General features: G+C 46.6%; 1 protein-coding gene, 1 long non-coding RNA gene and 1 pseudogene across 4 annotated transcripts in view; 1 reads left to right on the top strand and 2 right to left on the bottom strand.

The window, feature by feature from the left end:
- Window positions 1–1863, bottom strand: part of LOC147244321 (uncharacterized) — a 2847-nt gene extending 984 nt beyond the window's left edge. For 2 of the 3 annotated variants that reach the window (XR_015110420.1, XM_086187606.1), the window contains exons 1-3: window positions 837–1860; window positions 407–569; window positions 176–297 (exon numbers count right to left, since the gene is read on the bottom strand). Coding sequence is in view for 2 of the 3 variants with exons in the window: in XM_086187606.1 (XP_086043732.1) it covers window positions 176–297; window positions 407–569; window positions 837–1502 (951 nt within the window). In the remaining variant the exon portion in view is untranslated. Of the gene's footprint in view, window positions 298–406; window positions 570–836 lie in introns of all 3 variants that reach the window. The other variant, XM_086187605.1, reaches the window with a different exon arrangement.
- Window positions 1864–4650: 2787 nt separating this feature from the next.
- LOC147244320 (uncharacterized) lies at window positions 4651–5530 on the bottom strand (annotated as a pseudogene).
- A 1328-nt stretch (window positions 5531–6858) lies between these two features.
- LOC147244319 (uncharacterized) lies at window positions 6859–9528 on the top strand. The gene is made up of 3 exons (XR_015110421.1): window positions 6859–6886; window positions 8980–9092; window positions 9511–9528. It is a non-coding gene; the product is annotated as an uncharacterized LOC147244319 (long non-coding RNA).
- The last annotated feature ends 7717 nt before the right edge of the window (window positions 9529–17245 follow it).

Below are 17245 nucleotides of genomic sequence, written 5' to 3'. Positions count from 1 at the left end.
TACAGCACCAGAGGAAGAAAGAGATGCAGTTCAACAATCCGGACATTTCTCCCGTCCCTGCTGATATGGATTCTCCTATTGATGATGTATAGAGAAGGGGTCAGATGGGTCTCAGTGGTTGGGACACACCTGCCCCTCACCCATCAAGTTCAAGTGCATTGTGCCATATAAGTACCGTCATGTCATGGATCTCGAGGTATTCCTCAATGATGGCGCAGGACCTCTTCTCCACCTGCTCTTCAGTTAAGCCACCATTGGAAACACGGGGAGGTAGCGTGGGGGGGCTCTCATTCTCCACTGGACAGAAACATACAGGGAGTTGAGTTCAGTCCATCATTTCACTAAAAAGGCTAATTCTGAACAACCAACAGTCTTTCAATGGAATAAAATGTTCTTGGGTTCATACCTGGGTGCTCCTGGACCACATGGCCGGAAGTGGGGATTTGGGTCTGGCTCACTGGCCCATAACAACCTTCTGGGTCCTCATGTTCCCTGCATTTGGACTGGCTGCCCTGTGCGTTCTCGGCCCTTGGAGGTGACTGAGGCCTGGCGTGGACCAGGGGAGCAGGCTACAGGGACAACACAAGATCTCAGGTTACAAACTTAAACAAGATCTAATGAGGTAAGATAGAAGACAACTGGGATCAAAGTCTTAAATTTAGCAGCGTGTGTACAAGACAGGTCAGATCTTCCTGTGCACCCACAACTAAACTGTGACCAAAACTTAAAGAGCGAAACACTAAATTACACCACAGAAATCAATCGCTAATAGCTTCACAATAAGATCTTAAAAGATTTGTGACTTGAACTTCTGGTGAAAAGGAGTTGGACCTCACATCAGGTATCCTGCATGAGTTTCTCTCCTCGTCCTCTGGCCGTCTACGCCGGCTCAGTTCACCAGTTTCACGGTGACAGCCCCCTTCGTGCTGGCTATATCTGGCTGAGTGTCTCCACACGTCTCTTGGCTGATGAGGGAAGCAGCTCAGCTCGTCCCTGTCAGGATCACGGCGCCCTTTGTAGCCTCCGTTCCTGGCTGAGGGTCTGCCCACATCTCTGGGCCGTCTATGCCAGCTGAGCTCATCATTGTGCTGCTCATTTCTGGCCAAGGGTCTCCACACATCTCCTGGCCTCTCTGCATAGGCACCATGATGCTCTCCAGTCATGGGTCTCACGATGTCTCTTGGCCGACTATGCCGGCTCAGCCCATCACCGCCAGAGAAACGTCCACTTGTATTGTAGCCGTCTCTGGCTGCGGTTCTGGCCACATGTTGTGGACGGCTCCCCCAGTGATGCCTGTCCGCAGAAGGCCCATGACCTCCCACGTTGCCTCCTGCGTTGCTGGAGGTCCTCTCCACATCTTGTGGACGGCTCCCCCAGCAATGCCTGTCCTCAGAAGGTCCATGACCTCCCATGTTGCCTCCTGCATTCCGGGATGTCCTCTCCACATGTTGTGGACGGCTCCCCCAGCGATGCCTGTCCTCAGAAGGTCCGCGACCTCCCATGTTGCCTCCTGCGTTGCTGGAGGTCCTCTCCACATGTTGTGGACGGCTCCCCCAGCGATGCCTGTACTCAGAGGGGCCGCGGTTCCTGGTGTCGTCCCTTCGTCCACCCCAGGTCCTCTCCTCATTTGAGGTCTGGCCTCTCCAGTGATGCTGATAAAGGGACAAACAACTCACTTAATAGGGACTGATGCAGTTTTCAGGAGCATACAAACTACACTCCTGAAAGACTCCGTCATTCCCCAGAGCTGATAAATACAACAGCTTCACTACACTCACAGCTCCTGAACCATGACTAGCTGTCAGTCTTGTGACACGGTTGCGTGATGTGTGATCCACTCACCTGTGTGTGGTCACCAGCCCGGTTGCTGCGGTACGAGGGACGAGGTACGAGGCTGTGTCACTCTGACACGTCACAGCCTGGAAGCTCAGGTTCTGTTTTCTCTGAATTCTGACTCAAGGACCTCGACCATCTTGGCAGGAAGTTATTTTCTTTGAGCCTGGATCCTGCTTTCTGAAAAATGTTGGGACTCAGTGATGAATGGAAATAACTTTTTTTTAAAAACTCATTTCAGTATGGAACAGGAGCAGACCAGAGCCATAGCACATTATCATATCATCCATTTTAAAACAGGACTGGAGGCCATTTTTTAAAGGAATCCCAACCCAGTCTCATGGTGAAATCATGAAACTGTCACGTTAATTAATCTATTGTTTTGTGCGTGCAGGACAATTTCCTCTTTTGTTTGTGCTGCATACAACATAATTCAAACTAATGTATTTCAATTAGAAGTTAATTTCCTCCGTACAAGCACGACGGTCATAGATGCCACGGGGCACAAAAGGGGTTTGATTTAATTAACTTCTGGAGATGAGGCAGAACGTCTCATTAGGCACCCTGAAACCTTGTGTACTGATATAAAAAAGTGACCTTTTGTAGTCATTCAGAAGATGAGGAAATGCTGGTTCATGTAGTTGCATAAAGGTTTTAAAGCTTTTTGTATCAACAGAAACAGACTGAAGCTACAGCACTAAATATTTGTCTCTGTTCTCCTAAGACTTTCTGTCAACGCATCCCAGCACTGACCTGGCACCACCTACACTAACCCAAAGGCACTTTTAAGAGCCATCATCTATCTATCTATCTATCTGTCCCAGATAGCAAAAGTCTTCTGGCCCATATCTGGGCCACACTTCACGACTTCGTCTGGCCCATATACCATATGGAATGATGGCACTTGGGCGCTCCACTCCTGTTTGCCAGAGGTGGGCCTCAACCAAGCCATCACATTGCCAGATGTCAACCAAAAAACAGACCAAATAACCCAGCACTCAGCCAAATGTGGACCACTGTACTTTATTATTCTGGTCCATATCTGGGCCACACTCCACATTGTCATCCAGCCCACATAATGCATTGAATGATGGGACTTGTGTGCTCCGCTCCTGTTTGCCAGACGTGGACCACAACCAAGCCAGACCAATTCTGCTGTCAGATATCAGCAATATGGCTCTGCTTGTTCCAGTTCTTTCCCCTCTACGTCCGGGACGATGACAGACTCTTCTGCAATCTAGGCTTTCAGGTAGTTCTTACCTATCTCTGAAATGAGAGGGACTCCAGAGCTATCATTACCTTCTGCCTCGCTCAGTGCCACAACAGTGATGGCATTCCCACAGACAGATCATCTTGATGCAGTGTGCAGCATCAACTCTGACAAGACAAGGAGGCAGTTTTGCAGACTGGTTCCCCGTTAAGACACCAAAGCACTCGTTGGCGTGAGTCTTTAGGTCACGATGGTGAGTAAAAGCCTTCACCAGAGCACTGAGAGAAGCAAGAGAAAAGTCACCCACGTCTTGTTTTGGTACTGGTGCACCTGCACGAATCCACTCTGGGAGCCACTGCGCTATTGCATCACGTCTTTCGGACAACATCTGGACCACTGGGTCACTGGAGCTGTTGGATCCTGTCAGGATGCCTTGATCGAGGAATATGTGGCCAGATGAGCAATTTGGTCTCACCAGTTGTTTTCACCACTGAGCCAGGTGCATCAAAACACACTGTCTGGTGAGATTTCTTTGTCAGTGTCTTGTCGATGTGCATTTGTGTTTGACTCTTGTAGTGGCAGAAAAACACAAGTCTATATCGTATTAAGAGAGTATTTCCACACTTTACTTACCTTGACCTCACCTTTACTAGGCAGACCTGAAGAGGCTCCAACTGCCACCCGTAGCTCCACCTGCTCACGTCCCCGTCTGTCCATCAGTCTCTTCCCTTCTCTCTCTCTTTATCTCTGTCCCTCTCTTTCCTTCTGTATATCTGTCTTCCTCCATTATCTGTCTTTGTCTCTGTCCTGCTCTCCTGCTCTCTTTCCCCCCAACTGGTCAAAGCAGAAGGCCGTCCCCACTGATCCTGGATCTGCTCCAAGTTCCTGCCTGTTAACAGGAAGGTTTTGGTGGCTGCTGTTGCAGGATGTGCTTGCTGATGGAGAATGTTGGGTGGAGGTTCATTGAAGGAGTGGTGCTGGACCTGCTCTACCTGTAAAGTGTCATGAGAGAACTTTTTTTTGTGATTTGGCGCCAAACAAATAAAACTGACTTGACTTGACAGCTACCAGTGACAGCATTATTTGTGTTGGTGGAGCTAAAATAAAATAAAAAATAAAGAAATCTTAGTATGTTATTTTTTTATTACTGCTGACCAATAAACAACATTTGTGGAACTGCTATTGTCCTGAATATCAGCACGGCTGTGATTGGGTTGTAGGCACAAGGCTGCAGGCCAAGAGCATGACCTTGAGGGTGACACTGCTTAACTACCAAATATTTGAGCAGGTTCCCATTTTTAGGTACCGTAGAGGGTCAGCTGGGTCATGGTAGATTTGAGTTCATTTATTTAGTTTTGTTTATAAAGGACAGCCTGCGCTTAGTTCAGTCATTAATAAGAATGTGTACATCTACACAGTGGGATAAACTTTGAGATCTGTTGTCATGGTCCTTGTGGTGAGTTCCTGTTTTATTTTGTAGTCAGTGTCCTGTCTTCCTGTGCTCCCTGCTGTGATGACCTCGTGTCTCTCACCTGTGATTACTGCACCACCTGTGTCTCGTTTCCCTCTGTATTGAACCTCTGAGTCTCCCACAGTCTGCTGTCGCTTCATTGATTCTGTTGCTGTAGATGTTTCTGTCTCCACCGCTGCTCATTCCTGTCTTGCTCCCTGCTCCTCTGTGTTCCCAAGTGATGTTGCATCTTCCAAGGATCCCAAGAAATAGTTTGTACTGCGATGCCCAACTTCACCTTAGGCTTCTCAAGGTGGTAAATCAGGGAGAGGACAGAGAGAACGCAACTGATGGTGACTACTTTTTCACGCAGTGTCAAATCTGTTGCTTCTCCAAGCGGCTTCAGGATGTCCACCAACTCCTTCAACAGATTCCACTCCTGGGACGGGAACAACAACTCCTTGTGCCCAGCTTTTTCTAGAACGTGACTGTCACAAGAATTTCTTCTTAATGACCTTCAAATGATGGAGTTGATCACATTCAGACCTGCCTTCACTGGCCTCAGTGTTGAGCAGTGGCAGGGACGCCTCTTTGTTCTCCAAATTTGCATCAAACTCATCTTTGAATGTTGTACTTTTGACAACTTTGAAGGAACTGTCACTTTGTTTCTCTCGATCCGTCTCCCGCCACCAGCTGGAGAGTGTGCAACACACGACAACAGCTGTTTTCTGGCCATAGCAACATCTGCAGTTTGCTGATCTTCTGCGGTGAATTCATGCCTGAGCTCTGGTCGTCAACATGATCGGCGTCAATCTTCTTGTTCACTGGGGAAGCGCAACATGACAGCTTTCCACACGGTGGCCGCATTGTCACTCATAAAACAGTCCAGTTTATTTGAATGCGCTACTCATCACATTGGTCTCAAACTGCTCACAGATTCTTTTGAAGTGGTCACAGGCCAGGAAAATGGACTTGAGCTGTATCCTCTCTGCGTCTTTCTCTACGCGGCGCACAGCAATACCAAGGAATCCCCTCATCTTTCGGTCAGACCAAACATCCGCAGTGACTGGAATATGGCCTGTGTTGCTCAACTAAGTTTTCAATTTTGAATGTTTCTCTTCAGCCACGTTTCCTGCTTTTGATATAAATATTCTGTGACATACTTACTATCAACTACTGTCAGAAATTGCAGAAAACTCTTGTTTTCCACAGTGGAAAGGGGCACGCTGCAGACAGTGCTGCACTGGTGATGGCGTTGTGCTGAGCACCAGACCTGCTGGACCGGCCTGCATGGGACTCCATCATCCGTGAGACTGACGGCTGTTGGGGTTCCTTTGTGACACTTTTGTTCTCCTGGTGTTCGTCACATCTTAAAGACGTAAACATATTAAGCAGGTGTCAGGACATGTCTGTCTCGATTATTGCTCGACATGGATTGCAAATTAAATCAGCAAAGTAACTTCCCTCGCCAACTCGTTCAGTCACTGAAGCTGGAAACTACAACACAAAAGATGGCTTCTGATTCAGAGTTGGAAATAAAAAGGCAAAAAAGAAAACACTGTTACATTTGGCATCTGATTGTCAAGTTACACACCACTGAGACTTGTTACGGTGTGCGACTTCATTAAAACAGTTTGAACAGTTTCAGATTTATTCAGGAACCACGATACATGACAAACGGTGGCGAGCACAGCAAACTGCATCTCGGAACAGTGAATAAATGACCATCAGCAGTCCAGCAGCGCCCTCTATTGGTCACACACCGACACAGCATCAACGCAGTGGCTAAATCCTCCGATGAACATGTGCTGCGCATAAGTAACACACGGGCCGATGACCAGCGGAATCTATCAGTAACAGTGACCGATACAGACTGACGTGACGTCTCAAGAGCTACAGCGTGTCTACGACGTGGGTCAGCTTCAGCAGTACCGGCATAATGTTAGCCGCGAATATGAGGCCACGTAACAAGTAGAAACATGAACGTAGGGTCTCAGCATAGGTTTGCACAGCACGGAAAATATCGGAATCCACGAGAGCATCCACCACAGTCTTCCGACTACGTCTTGGGAGGAGAAATCATTGCGCAGTCCGGCAGTTCTGATTGGCCCAAAGTTTGCGCAGTGTGAGGTGGAGCACAGGTGAAGGAAGGGCGTTTGTGGGGGACTAGCTAGCGCGGATGATGCCGCTAGGAGAGGGCCTTTTTCACAACCACTGCACTTGTCAAATCTGGACGAGATAACCGAGAAGATTTCACAGTCTTCATGGAAACACAGCTTCAGATTTGTGAAGGCACTATTTTCTCTCATCCAGGCCACAGTGGAGAGATTAGAAATTCACCTGACGTTACCCCATGAAATGGAGAGAGCTGGAATTTTTTAGAATTTTCAAAGGTCAGTGAAATCAAATCAAATTATTTTTCAAATGTCAGAACAGAATAAAGATTAAGTCTCTGGATTTGATAAATTTATGTAGTAATGGTTTCTCATTTCGGTCCAATTGGTCTGGATGGGGAAATATCAGTGATATCCTTCACACTGTTTCATAGTCAAAATAAAGACTTAACATATCTGAACTTCAACGCTGTTAATATTTATTTGCTACGATGACCAACCCCTTTTTATGAGTGTAAACAGTGTAACAGTGACTCAGCTGTTTAATAGAATCAGGACCTCTGCCCCCAAAGGTCAGAACTCCCTGTGTCTGAATGGTTCTCTCTTGGGTTTTACTGCTGACCTCGTTACCTGGTAACTTTCCTAACATTCAATACGGTTCGTTCCACATTCGTCTGGTCTTTTCTGCCCTACGTGATGTAAATTGCAGCATTCGCATTTCTTGAGGGCTGGCACGGTGGTGCAGTGGTCAGCACTGTCTCCTCACAGCAAGAAGGTTCCAGGTTCCAGTCCCGGCTCCATCACAGGATCTTTCTGGGTGAGTCTCCATGTTCTCCCTGTTCCTGTGTGGGTTCTCTCTGGTACTCCAGCTTCCTCCACAGTCCAAAGACATCAAGAGAGGACGAGGCTGATTGATACTCTAAATTGACCGTAGGTGTGACTGTGAGTGTGAATGGTTGTCTGTCTCTATGTGTTGGTCCTGTGATGGACTGGTGACCTGTCCAGGGTGAACCCCGCCTCTCACCTGTAGCTGCTGGGATAGGCTCCAACCCCCCATCCCCCGGGACAGGATAACAGGTAGAAAACAGATGGATGGATGGAACATTTCTTAAGATTAATGTGGGGTGAAATGCTGTAGGAGAGCAGAGCCGCCAGCGTCTAATGATGAGTTGGGTGTTTGGTTTAATCTGAGCCACCTTCAGGTTGAGGTAAACGGTTCCATCCCAACATTCCTTACAGCTGATCTGCCAGTTTATAGGCTACGGAAGAAAAAAGGAATGCGTGATACCTTTTAGTATCATTTTTTTTCTTACTCGCACATTGCTGACTCAGCAGTGTAACTGGTCTCCTCACGGTTCCCTCCTGTAATTGCTGGGATGCTGTTGAATGGCAGGCATGACATGGGTCAAACCAACCTGAGTGCCGCCTGTATTTCACTCTGAAGCTCGAGTCGCACCAGGACTTGGCGTGTTGCTGTTGCAATGTTACTCGCTTGTCAACTCTGCTGAAGTGAGGGCTTCTCATCCAGGGAGCTGTGAGTGAATCTCGTAGACACCGGCCCTGAGCTGTCCAAAACCACACGAGCTGCATTCTAACTGCCACAGTCGTGCAGCGCTGGAGGCTTAAAAGTTCCCTGTTGTAATTTGTTTATGCTGAATATTCTGACCAGGATCACTTCCCTAAACACTGATGATGTCAAAAATCACGGAGCAGTGAGAAAATGTACACTCCGTACGTTTGCATGATGCCATAAAATGCTTAAAGTGTTGGTCGAACTCTGTCTTTGAAGACGTTGGTCAGGGTCATTTCTTAGTCTGGTGAGAGTCAGATGACTCTGGCATGCATGTACTTCAGCAGGCTGGAGCTGGCTTGCTACTCTGCCAGTGCTCCATAGGTCCCACTGCAGTACTGGCAGCCAGCAGTGACGTGTTGGGGAAAAAAATGGTCGGCAAAACTATGATGAAATCATTTCTGGACGGACGAGAGGGGCCTTTAGACTTTCTGAGCCAAAGGGCGTGTCAGTGAAAAGATGGTGCCTGCACTGACACGCCCTTTGGGAGAAGTTTTGTTTTTCAGTCCTCAAAATGCTGCTGGAGCTTCGCAGGAAACGGTGTCACCGTAATCTCCCAAACATCCATGTGAATGCTGACCAAATTTCTAATGTTGAAAAAGATACATGATAAAACCATAACATTCCTCCGCACGCTTGGGGGTGGAGCCTATCCCAGCTGACATCAGCTGAGAGGCGGGGTTCACCCTGGACAGGTCTTCTCTTTCCAATGTGGACTTATTATTATTATTATTATTATTATTATTAATAATTGATTCTTCCCCATTCATGTGTACTGGGACGATGATCGCGCTCCAACAAGATGATGACATCAGCAACCCACAAACTTGAAAACAGCTTCCACTCTCAGACTTTGCACATCCATCATTCTGCACTGCAACACTGCAAATTTCGACTGTGGGAACGACATGAGAAGTGAGGATTTGACTGGAGGGGGGTTTTAATTGTCAGAGCGAATGTCAGCTGTGGTTAATTAGAAGCGGCGCATCAATTATCAATGGCAGGAGCCATCAAATGCAGGAGGAACGTCCCTAAACCTGCATGGCCTGAACCGAGAGCAGGGAGTCGGAGCCTGGACTACCGGAGCACAGCTGTTCAGTGCTTGAATAATACACAGTCATAAATTCTGCTTTTAGACAGAGATAATTGTAAGGCTGGATGAATTTGTCAGCTTTGGACTGGTGTGTGTGTGTCTGTGCGTTTCCATGTATTAAGAGGGAGTGTAATCTTTGAAACTGCCAACTGAATCCCCAAGCAGATGTGGGGGAGTTTTGTTTGGTTCACTGGAACGTTGGTCAGGTCTCCTGCTTTTTTGTTTTTGTGCTGTGCCCAGACTCCACCGACAGATGGCGCCCTGCTCCCTGCCGCAGAAACCAGAGCACAGCTGTGCTGCTCCACACCAGTCACTCGAAGACTGTCAGGCAAGGGTTCCCCCACAGACGACACCGGCCATTCGCATGGATCCGGGCTGAACGCCTCAAGAGTGTCCGCGGCGTGTTGTAGGACTCGCGTGTGTTCTGAGTCCTGACTCCTCGACCAAGAACGCAGGTGAAGCGGTCCGGACGGCCAGCGCTCCTGCGCTCCACTTCACCGCAGCAGTGAGTCAGTTGTCCTCGTGTCTGTCCCGCATGTTCCTGCGGTTTTACTGGTGTGCGGTACCCGCTGTGCCTGAGAGGGACCGCTCCGCGTTGTCCTCGTTGTGTGCGTGTGCGCTGGTGAGGACATGTTCACGGTGAGGCTTGCACAACCGCTGATAGCTCGCCGGGGCAGGCGGACGGGAGGCGGTGGAAGGAGCTCACCGGGCGTTACCTGTTTAAAAGTTAGTTCACTACGGAACCCCGAAGAGCAACGTGTCCGGTTGTGAGCTCGACACGCTGGTACAGGTGGAGAGTAAATATTAGGGTGATGCTGTGTACCTTAGCGAGGACTTGTTTACTTCCCTCAAATGTTACGTGAGAAGGGGAAGGAGGAGCAGCTGAGAAGTGTTGCGGTGCGTCAGGCTCCGCACACGCGTCTCCTTCTCCGTGTGAGGCAGATCTGGTACACGGTGGAACAGCGCGGCCTTTCCAGGGCAAAAGGTGTTTAACCCTTTCATGGCCTCACTAACAAAAAAAAAAAGAAAATGTACTTCCCTTTTAATTTTAATAACAAAAACTTCAACGATGTTCACACGTCCAGGAAGACCCAGCACTCACTGAAATCAGTCAATAAAAGCTTCATGGATAAATACATGACACCTGCTCAGCCAGGCGGTGGCACTGGTGCTTTCTGACTTTAATTTCTAGTGAAAAGCTGCAAAGCGTTTACAGCACCTCTATTATTTCCATCGTGTTTGAAATGAAATCATAAAAATCCAACATAACATGAAGTGTGACAGTGAAAGTTCAGCGTATCATCGCACTGCAGCATCACAACCTCTGGTGAGGGGCAATTCATTGAATGGGAGCTCGATTTTATAGTACAAAAATATCCTTGTCTGTTTTCATTACTTGTATCATAAAATTATAATATATTCATCATGCTGTATTGATAACGAGCAATCTGTGATTACAAATTAGCTTAGCTTTCACCAACTTTATCAGAAACCTACAACTGAACTTTGTAACAACGATGATTAGTTTCACACAGGCGGCGCGGTGGTGCAGTGGTCAGCATCGCCGCTCGGACATCAAAGCAGGGCAGTCTTTTACATCAGATAGAAAAATAGACATTTTAAAGTGCTGCATGTGATCTTTTACAACTGATCAACTGTTGTCAGCTTTCACCTCCCCTCTTGTTAGAGAAGCTACAAAATGTAACTGTGAAACGTGTTATTGACGGCCATGACTAAACACGAGGTTCGAGTACTGCAACACTGCCTGGACAAGACGAGCGCAAGACATTGGAAAGTTTTAACTGGAGCCCAACCAACGTGTTCATCTGATCAATAACACTGGGCGCTAGGAGCCCATCATACATGCACAGCGGGTCAAATAAGTACTGAACACACCACCATTTTCCTCAATAAATGTTTCTAAAGGTGCTGCTGACATGAACTGTTCACCAGATGTCGGTAACAACCCTTGCACAGAAATGAAACCTGACAGGTCCATGAATTAAGTTGTGTAATAAAATGCAATGACACAGGGAAAAACTATTGAACACACTGACTTTGTTGGTAGTAACAGCTTCAAGACGCCTCCTGGAGGGAGAAACTAGTTGCATGCTCAGGTGTGATTTGTGCCCGTTCTGCCGCACACAGTCTTCGAATCTTGAAGGTTCCGCGGGCCTCTACTATGAACTTTGATCGTTCTCTCCATAGTTTTTCTGTTGGATTCAAGTCAGCTGATTGCTGGGCCGTTCTAGCAGCTTCGTTTTCTTTTTTCTGAAACCAAGTGAGCGTTTCCTCGGCTGTGGTTGGGATCATTCTTGCTGAAATGTCCACCCTCCTTTCATCTTCATCGTCCTGGTAGACGGCAGCAGGTTTTTAATCATGAAAGTGTCGGTCCATCTCTCCAGTCGTCCTTCCTTCAATCATATGAAGTTTGCCAGTGCCGAATGGGGAAAAACAGCCCCCCACCATGATGTTCCACCTCCACACTTCAGTGTTGGCATGGTGTTTTTGGGGCAGTGTGCAGTGCCCTTTGACCTCCAAACATGGTGTGTATTATGACAAGGGGCAGGACGGCTGACGTCTTGGCTTTCCGGGCCTTTTTGCACCTCCTTGTCTTCATGTACTCAATACTTTTTCCCTGTCATTCCATTTATTACACTGACATCTGGTGACCATTTCATGTCAGCAGCACCTTTTTCGAAAGTATATTTACGCAGGAAAATGGTGACGTGTTCCATACTTATTTAACCCGCTGTGTGTGACGTTATTAATCATTATTTTTCGACACAACATGATTGACACACTGATGCTTGAGATAATTCACAATTGTAAGTCTCCAAAGTTTATTATTCCGGTGCGCTGAATGTCACTTGGACAGTAAAGTCTATTTTTAAACTGTAAAATATTCTTCCTCCATGGTGCCACAAGTGTCTGATTCATATACTTGAGGGATCGTTGCAAATTTCCCCAACATCTTGATATCAGAATCTTCATACGTATCATTCGGCCCCAAAAGTCCTGTGTCAGTTGGGCAGAAGTGACAAACCTTGGGCCGAACCGACTCAAGAAACCTGAATGCAGCTTTACTTGCTGCCTGTTGCAATATTTTTCTTTTTCTTTGAAGAGGAAATACCCAGTCTTGTCGTGTGGCGGAAGCCTGACCGAGCACCAGCTCGCGCTATGCTTAAATAGGACGCTTAATGACTGATCCTACATTCAGGGGTGTAGGATTAGGCTGTTGTGCCAATTTAAACCTGTTGGCCAATGTAAACAGATCAAATCCACAAGTCCCTCTCTAGCTTCATGATTTTACTGGAAACTGCCGTGTGCCATTCTGTTCATAGCGAACATTCAGTCCTCTGACTGCAGGATTTCTCAACCTCCAAGCCCCGCATGGCCCTACTTGAGACATGTCTACATAGATCATTCCTCTGCCGCAAGGCCAAGTGGTCCAAATTTGCATGAACAGGAATATAATCTGCAGCCTCTCTTTCTTTCAATTCCGTACACGTGAGCCAAGTGTCACTGTGTAAATATCAGAAGAAACCTGACATGACCCAATGTGCCGGTCCCATTGGTGGGGTGGGGCCAAGCTGCATGGGACACGTTGTCTTGTGAGACTGATCCCTGCGCAATAATCACTGACACTTTTCATCAGCGCCTTCCCAATGGCAGTGAGGACTTTAAATCCTGTTCTATTATTCTCCACATCCCTTCGCAAACAACGTTCAGTGTTCCAGCGTGCCGTCTGCAGCTGGGAGTGTAAGTTTAGTCTGCACTCGCACACTTGCTATTTCAGCCTGCCTTATCAGCATGAGAGCCTGTGTATTGTTTGTGTTCTCAACTGCGTGTAGGCAAAAACATGATCAGTCAGATGAACAGCAAGAGGAAACTTGCACTGCCTCAGCCCACTTGGAGACAAGCGATGATGTAAGACCAGGAATTTTTACATATTAATTGAACTGAGTGAACCCAGCGGGGCTTTGGGCTGATGTTGGATACACCAGAGTCCAAAATGACATCTGATCAGCCAATCCCTTATCACCTTGATTTATTTCAACATTCTTATTTGTTTCTTGTGTGTGAGACTGGTTGGCCCAATATCAATCCTATCGTTAAGAGTGTCAACGTAGATTTGATAAAAGAGGGACTGTCACGCAGGGAACTTGGTGTGAGACGCATGAGGCAAGTGTGAAAAAAAGCTTGAGAACGTGTCTCTAAAAGGTGAGAGGAAATGAGAGGGTGACTGAATATGGCACTCTACATATGAATTGTATGTATGTATGATTTAAAATTCCATCCATCCATTTTCTATACCGCGATCTAGGGGTCGTGGCGGGGGGCGGAGCCTATCCCAGCTGACATTGGATGAAAGGCAGGGTTCACCCTGGCGGGTCACCAGTCCGTCACAGGGCCATCAGGAGCAATTAGAGGTTCAGTATCTTGCTCAAGGACACTTGGACATGGTCACCAGGGGGAAGTGAGGATCGAGCTAGCGACCCTTCGGTTGCTAGACAGCCACCTCTGAGCCACGCCGCCCCCTAGTTTAAAATTTGTACGTAACAATGTGTGTGCAGTGAGTAGAAAGCTCATCAGGTGACTGCTTGTACACAGATTTATCATGTTTATTTGTATGTTATTTTATCTTTATTTTTGGAAAATTGTAAAAAGGCCCTGGCAGCTCCCCAGAATCTGATGTGATGGGCTATGATTGACGACCTGTCAAATCCAGAACATTGGTCAACCCACCACAGTGAGGTGGTGATTGGCTAATGGAGAAAAGAGCCAGCAAAGCACCAGACTGGCAAACGGAAATGCCCCAACTGTTGAAGATAGTGAGGCAAAAATGGCGGTAGAACGGTCAAAGTAGGGAAAAACAAAACTTCGTTTGTCTTTTTTTTATATATATAGACAGCACATTGTGCTATGAAATATTCCACACACATTATTTTTTCCTTCCAGATGTTGAAAAATGAGATCAATTTGTGTTACGTTAGCACCGCAGGCTACTGACTCATGGGTTGAAGACTCCGCTGTGACTCTCTTGGCAAACTTTGAAATGGATCTGAATAAAACCAGCAAGGAATTTCAGAACCGTGGCAGGAGCCCAGTGCTCTTGGTGGAGATGGTTGTCATGTTTACTGTGGTGATATGTGCCTCTCCAGGAACTATAAATAGCTTGAATTCCGCGAAGAAAGCACGATTATGACGTGCCTGGTTTCTGATGAAGCCCTGCTGGGTCTCCATGCGGTTCAGCACATACGCTGTACTGTGACCAGCCACTGTCTCGTTTTCATTTCACTACCATTTGGAGATAATAATCATAACAATGTGAAATAGAATAAAAGAAGATAAGTTGTTCCTCAAGTTTAAGGCCTGAACTGAATGTAAGAGACATGACTAAAGATGGCTCGACCGATATTGGATTTTGGAGCAGATGGAATCACAGATTGCTGATATGTGCGACCGATCGAGGGAAATTTTTGCTGAACTGAAATTGAAAATAAAAACTTTCTGTGTTGTTGTGTACCAGTTTTTGTAGCAACACGACTGTGTAAAGGTACCCAGAAGGCTAATTTCTTAAACAAATAACTTAATACAGACATGGCAGCACGGTGGTGCAGTGGTCAGCACTGTCCCCTCACAGCAAGAAGGTTCCAGGTTCCAGTCCCGGCTCCAGCACAGGATCTTTCTGTGTGAGTCTCCATGTTCTCCCTGTTCCTGTGTGGGTTCTCTCTGGTACTCCAGCTTCCTCCCACAGTCCAAAGACATCAAGAGGGGACGAGGCTGATTGATACTCTAAATTGACTGTAGGTGTGACTGTGAGTGTGAATGGTTGTCTGTCTCTATGTGTTGGTCCTGTGATGGACTGGTGACCTGTCCAGGGTGAACCCCGCCTCTCACCTGAAGGCTGCTGGGATAGGCTCCACCCCCCTGTGACTCTTAACAGGATAAGAAGTAAAAAAAAATGGATGGATGGATATTACAGACGTATTACAATGTCATAAATGACCATTTAAATCAAGACCAAAATAAAATAGAAATTATGTTTATCTCATGTGCTGTTAAAAAAAAAAAAGTTTAATAATTTCAAGTGTATGTCGGGAACACATGAACGCTGATGTGATACATCTGTGAAAGGCCAGTAATGGCCGACGTGTCAGCTGACCCTACGTCTGTTAGGCCCCACGACTAAAATAATTTCTTTTTGGATATTATGATAATCACTGGTTTACAAGTTTGTGAGATCCCCGAGTAGAGTCAAAGTGCTGAGAGAGGTCCAGCTGTAAACATAAATCAGTAAAACAAATGGAACTCCGTCCCACTGCACGTTTAAGTGAAGTTGCTGGGTCTCCATGCGGTTCAAAAGAAGATGAAGTGGCAGTCAAAAGACTGGAACACGAGTGTGAATGGTGAAGGTTTTGCCAGTTTCAGTGAAAGCACCGGCTACGTTTACGTGCTGTCACCGTGCCACTGTTCTGTCTCTTGCTCTAAATGCCCAAAATGACAGTCTTCCAGCTGAGCTCACTGGCTGTGCGTGGGAGCTCTGTTTTTTGCTACGGCTAATCTTCTTTAATGCAACCACTCAAATCCCAACTGACGGGCTTGACAGCGAGTCGTAAGGGCGGGACACATGAATGGATGTCACTCAGTATTCCTGCATGCACATGAATATTCCAGAAAATTCTGAATGGCGGTGTCTGTATTTTCAAGGGGTTTAAGTGCACAGAGTAGTGGTTAGCATATCGGAATTTGGCCTGTTCTTGAATTTTTTTTTAATTTTTGCGATTAAGGCGTGGAAATCATCTGACGTGGGTATGGCGTATTCGGAATATGAGTCTGAAACCGTGTTTTTCACTGCAGTATGCAGACCTCTGTCTAGCAGGCCTTCAACTGTTAGCCAGATGTACAGAGGTGCTAGCTTAATGCTACATATGCTGTGATACAATTCTTATCTAACCTCCTCAAATACATTAAATTCCCTCTTCATCTTTAAATACATCATGATAATAATCAGATAGATTTCAACGGACAGGAAGAAAAGAACAGTCGAGAACTCAAGGCCCCCTCTGCTAGTTGCAAATAGCACAGCTGCATCTTGACAGGAATATCAGTGGAGGATTAATCGTCCTCAGGCGTGTTAACATCTTGTTCTAAATGTTATTGACAGAGCAACAGTGGAACAGAAATGCGTCAGTTTCCACTGCGTTGACAGTGTCACAGCACACACTCACAGATAAAGAGTGAAAGCAAGTAAAATACTGGCAACTTTAGAAATGTATGACATCCAATCCACTGTTGTTCTGCTTGAAGCATGGGGGCGTGAACATGCCGATCCAAGTGCATGATGGAGTGAAGGTCATTTTAAAGCAGCTGCTGCCTCGTCAGAGTGAAAGCCTTCAAGTATGCCAAACTACCAATCTAAATAAATATGGTGGTGCAGCGGAGATGTCCCGCCATACACGGCATCCTGTAGACAAAGACAAAAACGAAACAAAAAAATAAACTGATCCCTGCACTTTAATGGGTTTATCAGTGAAAAGAGTCTAATGATTCTAAAAATGGACATTCCTATTTTCTCAGGAGCACTACCAGACAAAAATATTCACAGGCAGGTTTTTTTCCCAAACCGTGAAGCCCTCTGCTGTCTCCTCAGCTCATTGCTCTACAGCCCCCTCTCGAAACCTTCTGCTCATCTTCCTGCACTTTCAGATTAAAAAAAAACCAAATCCCCCCCCCCCCCCCCCCAACTTTGTATCAAAGCCTTCAAGAACTTACACATTAGCAACTGGTGTGCAGCTTATTTGTGCTGCTTGGAAAACCCACTGGAGGCAGAAGGGTCTCTTGGGGTATCTGCCCTTAAACCTGCCCCCTGCGCAGTGAAGAACTAAGATAAACAAATAAATCAGCTCTTACGTGCAGGATGGGGTGTTCAACCTGAGGCATGGCGTAAATTTGTGACCTGTCCGAGGCG

The sequence above is a fragment of the Aulostomus chinensis genome, chromosome 19 (genome assembly GCF_037954235.1).
Source record: "Aulostomus chinensis isolate RoL2024-O1b breed Wild chromosome 19, RoL_Achi_v1.0, whole genome shotgun sequence".
Lineage (NCBI taxonomy): Eukaryota > Metazoa > Chordata > Actinopteri > Syngnathiformes > Aulostomidae > Aulostomus > Aulostomus chinensis.
This window is presented reverse-complemented; position numbering and strand designations above follow the sequence as displayed.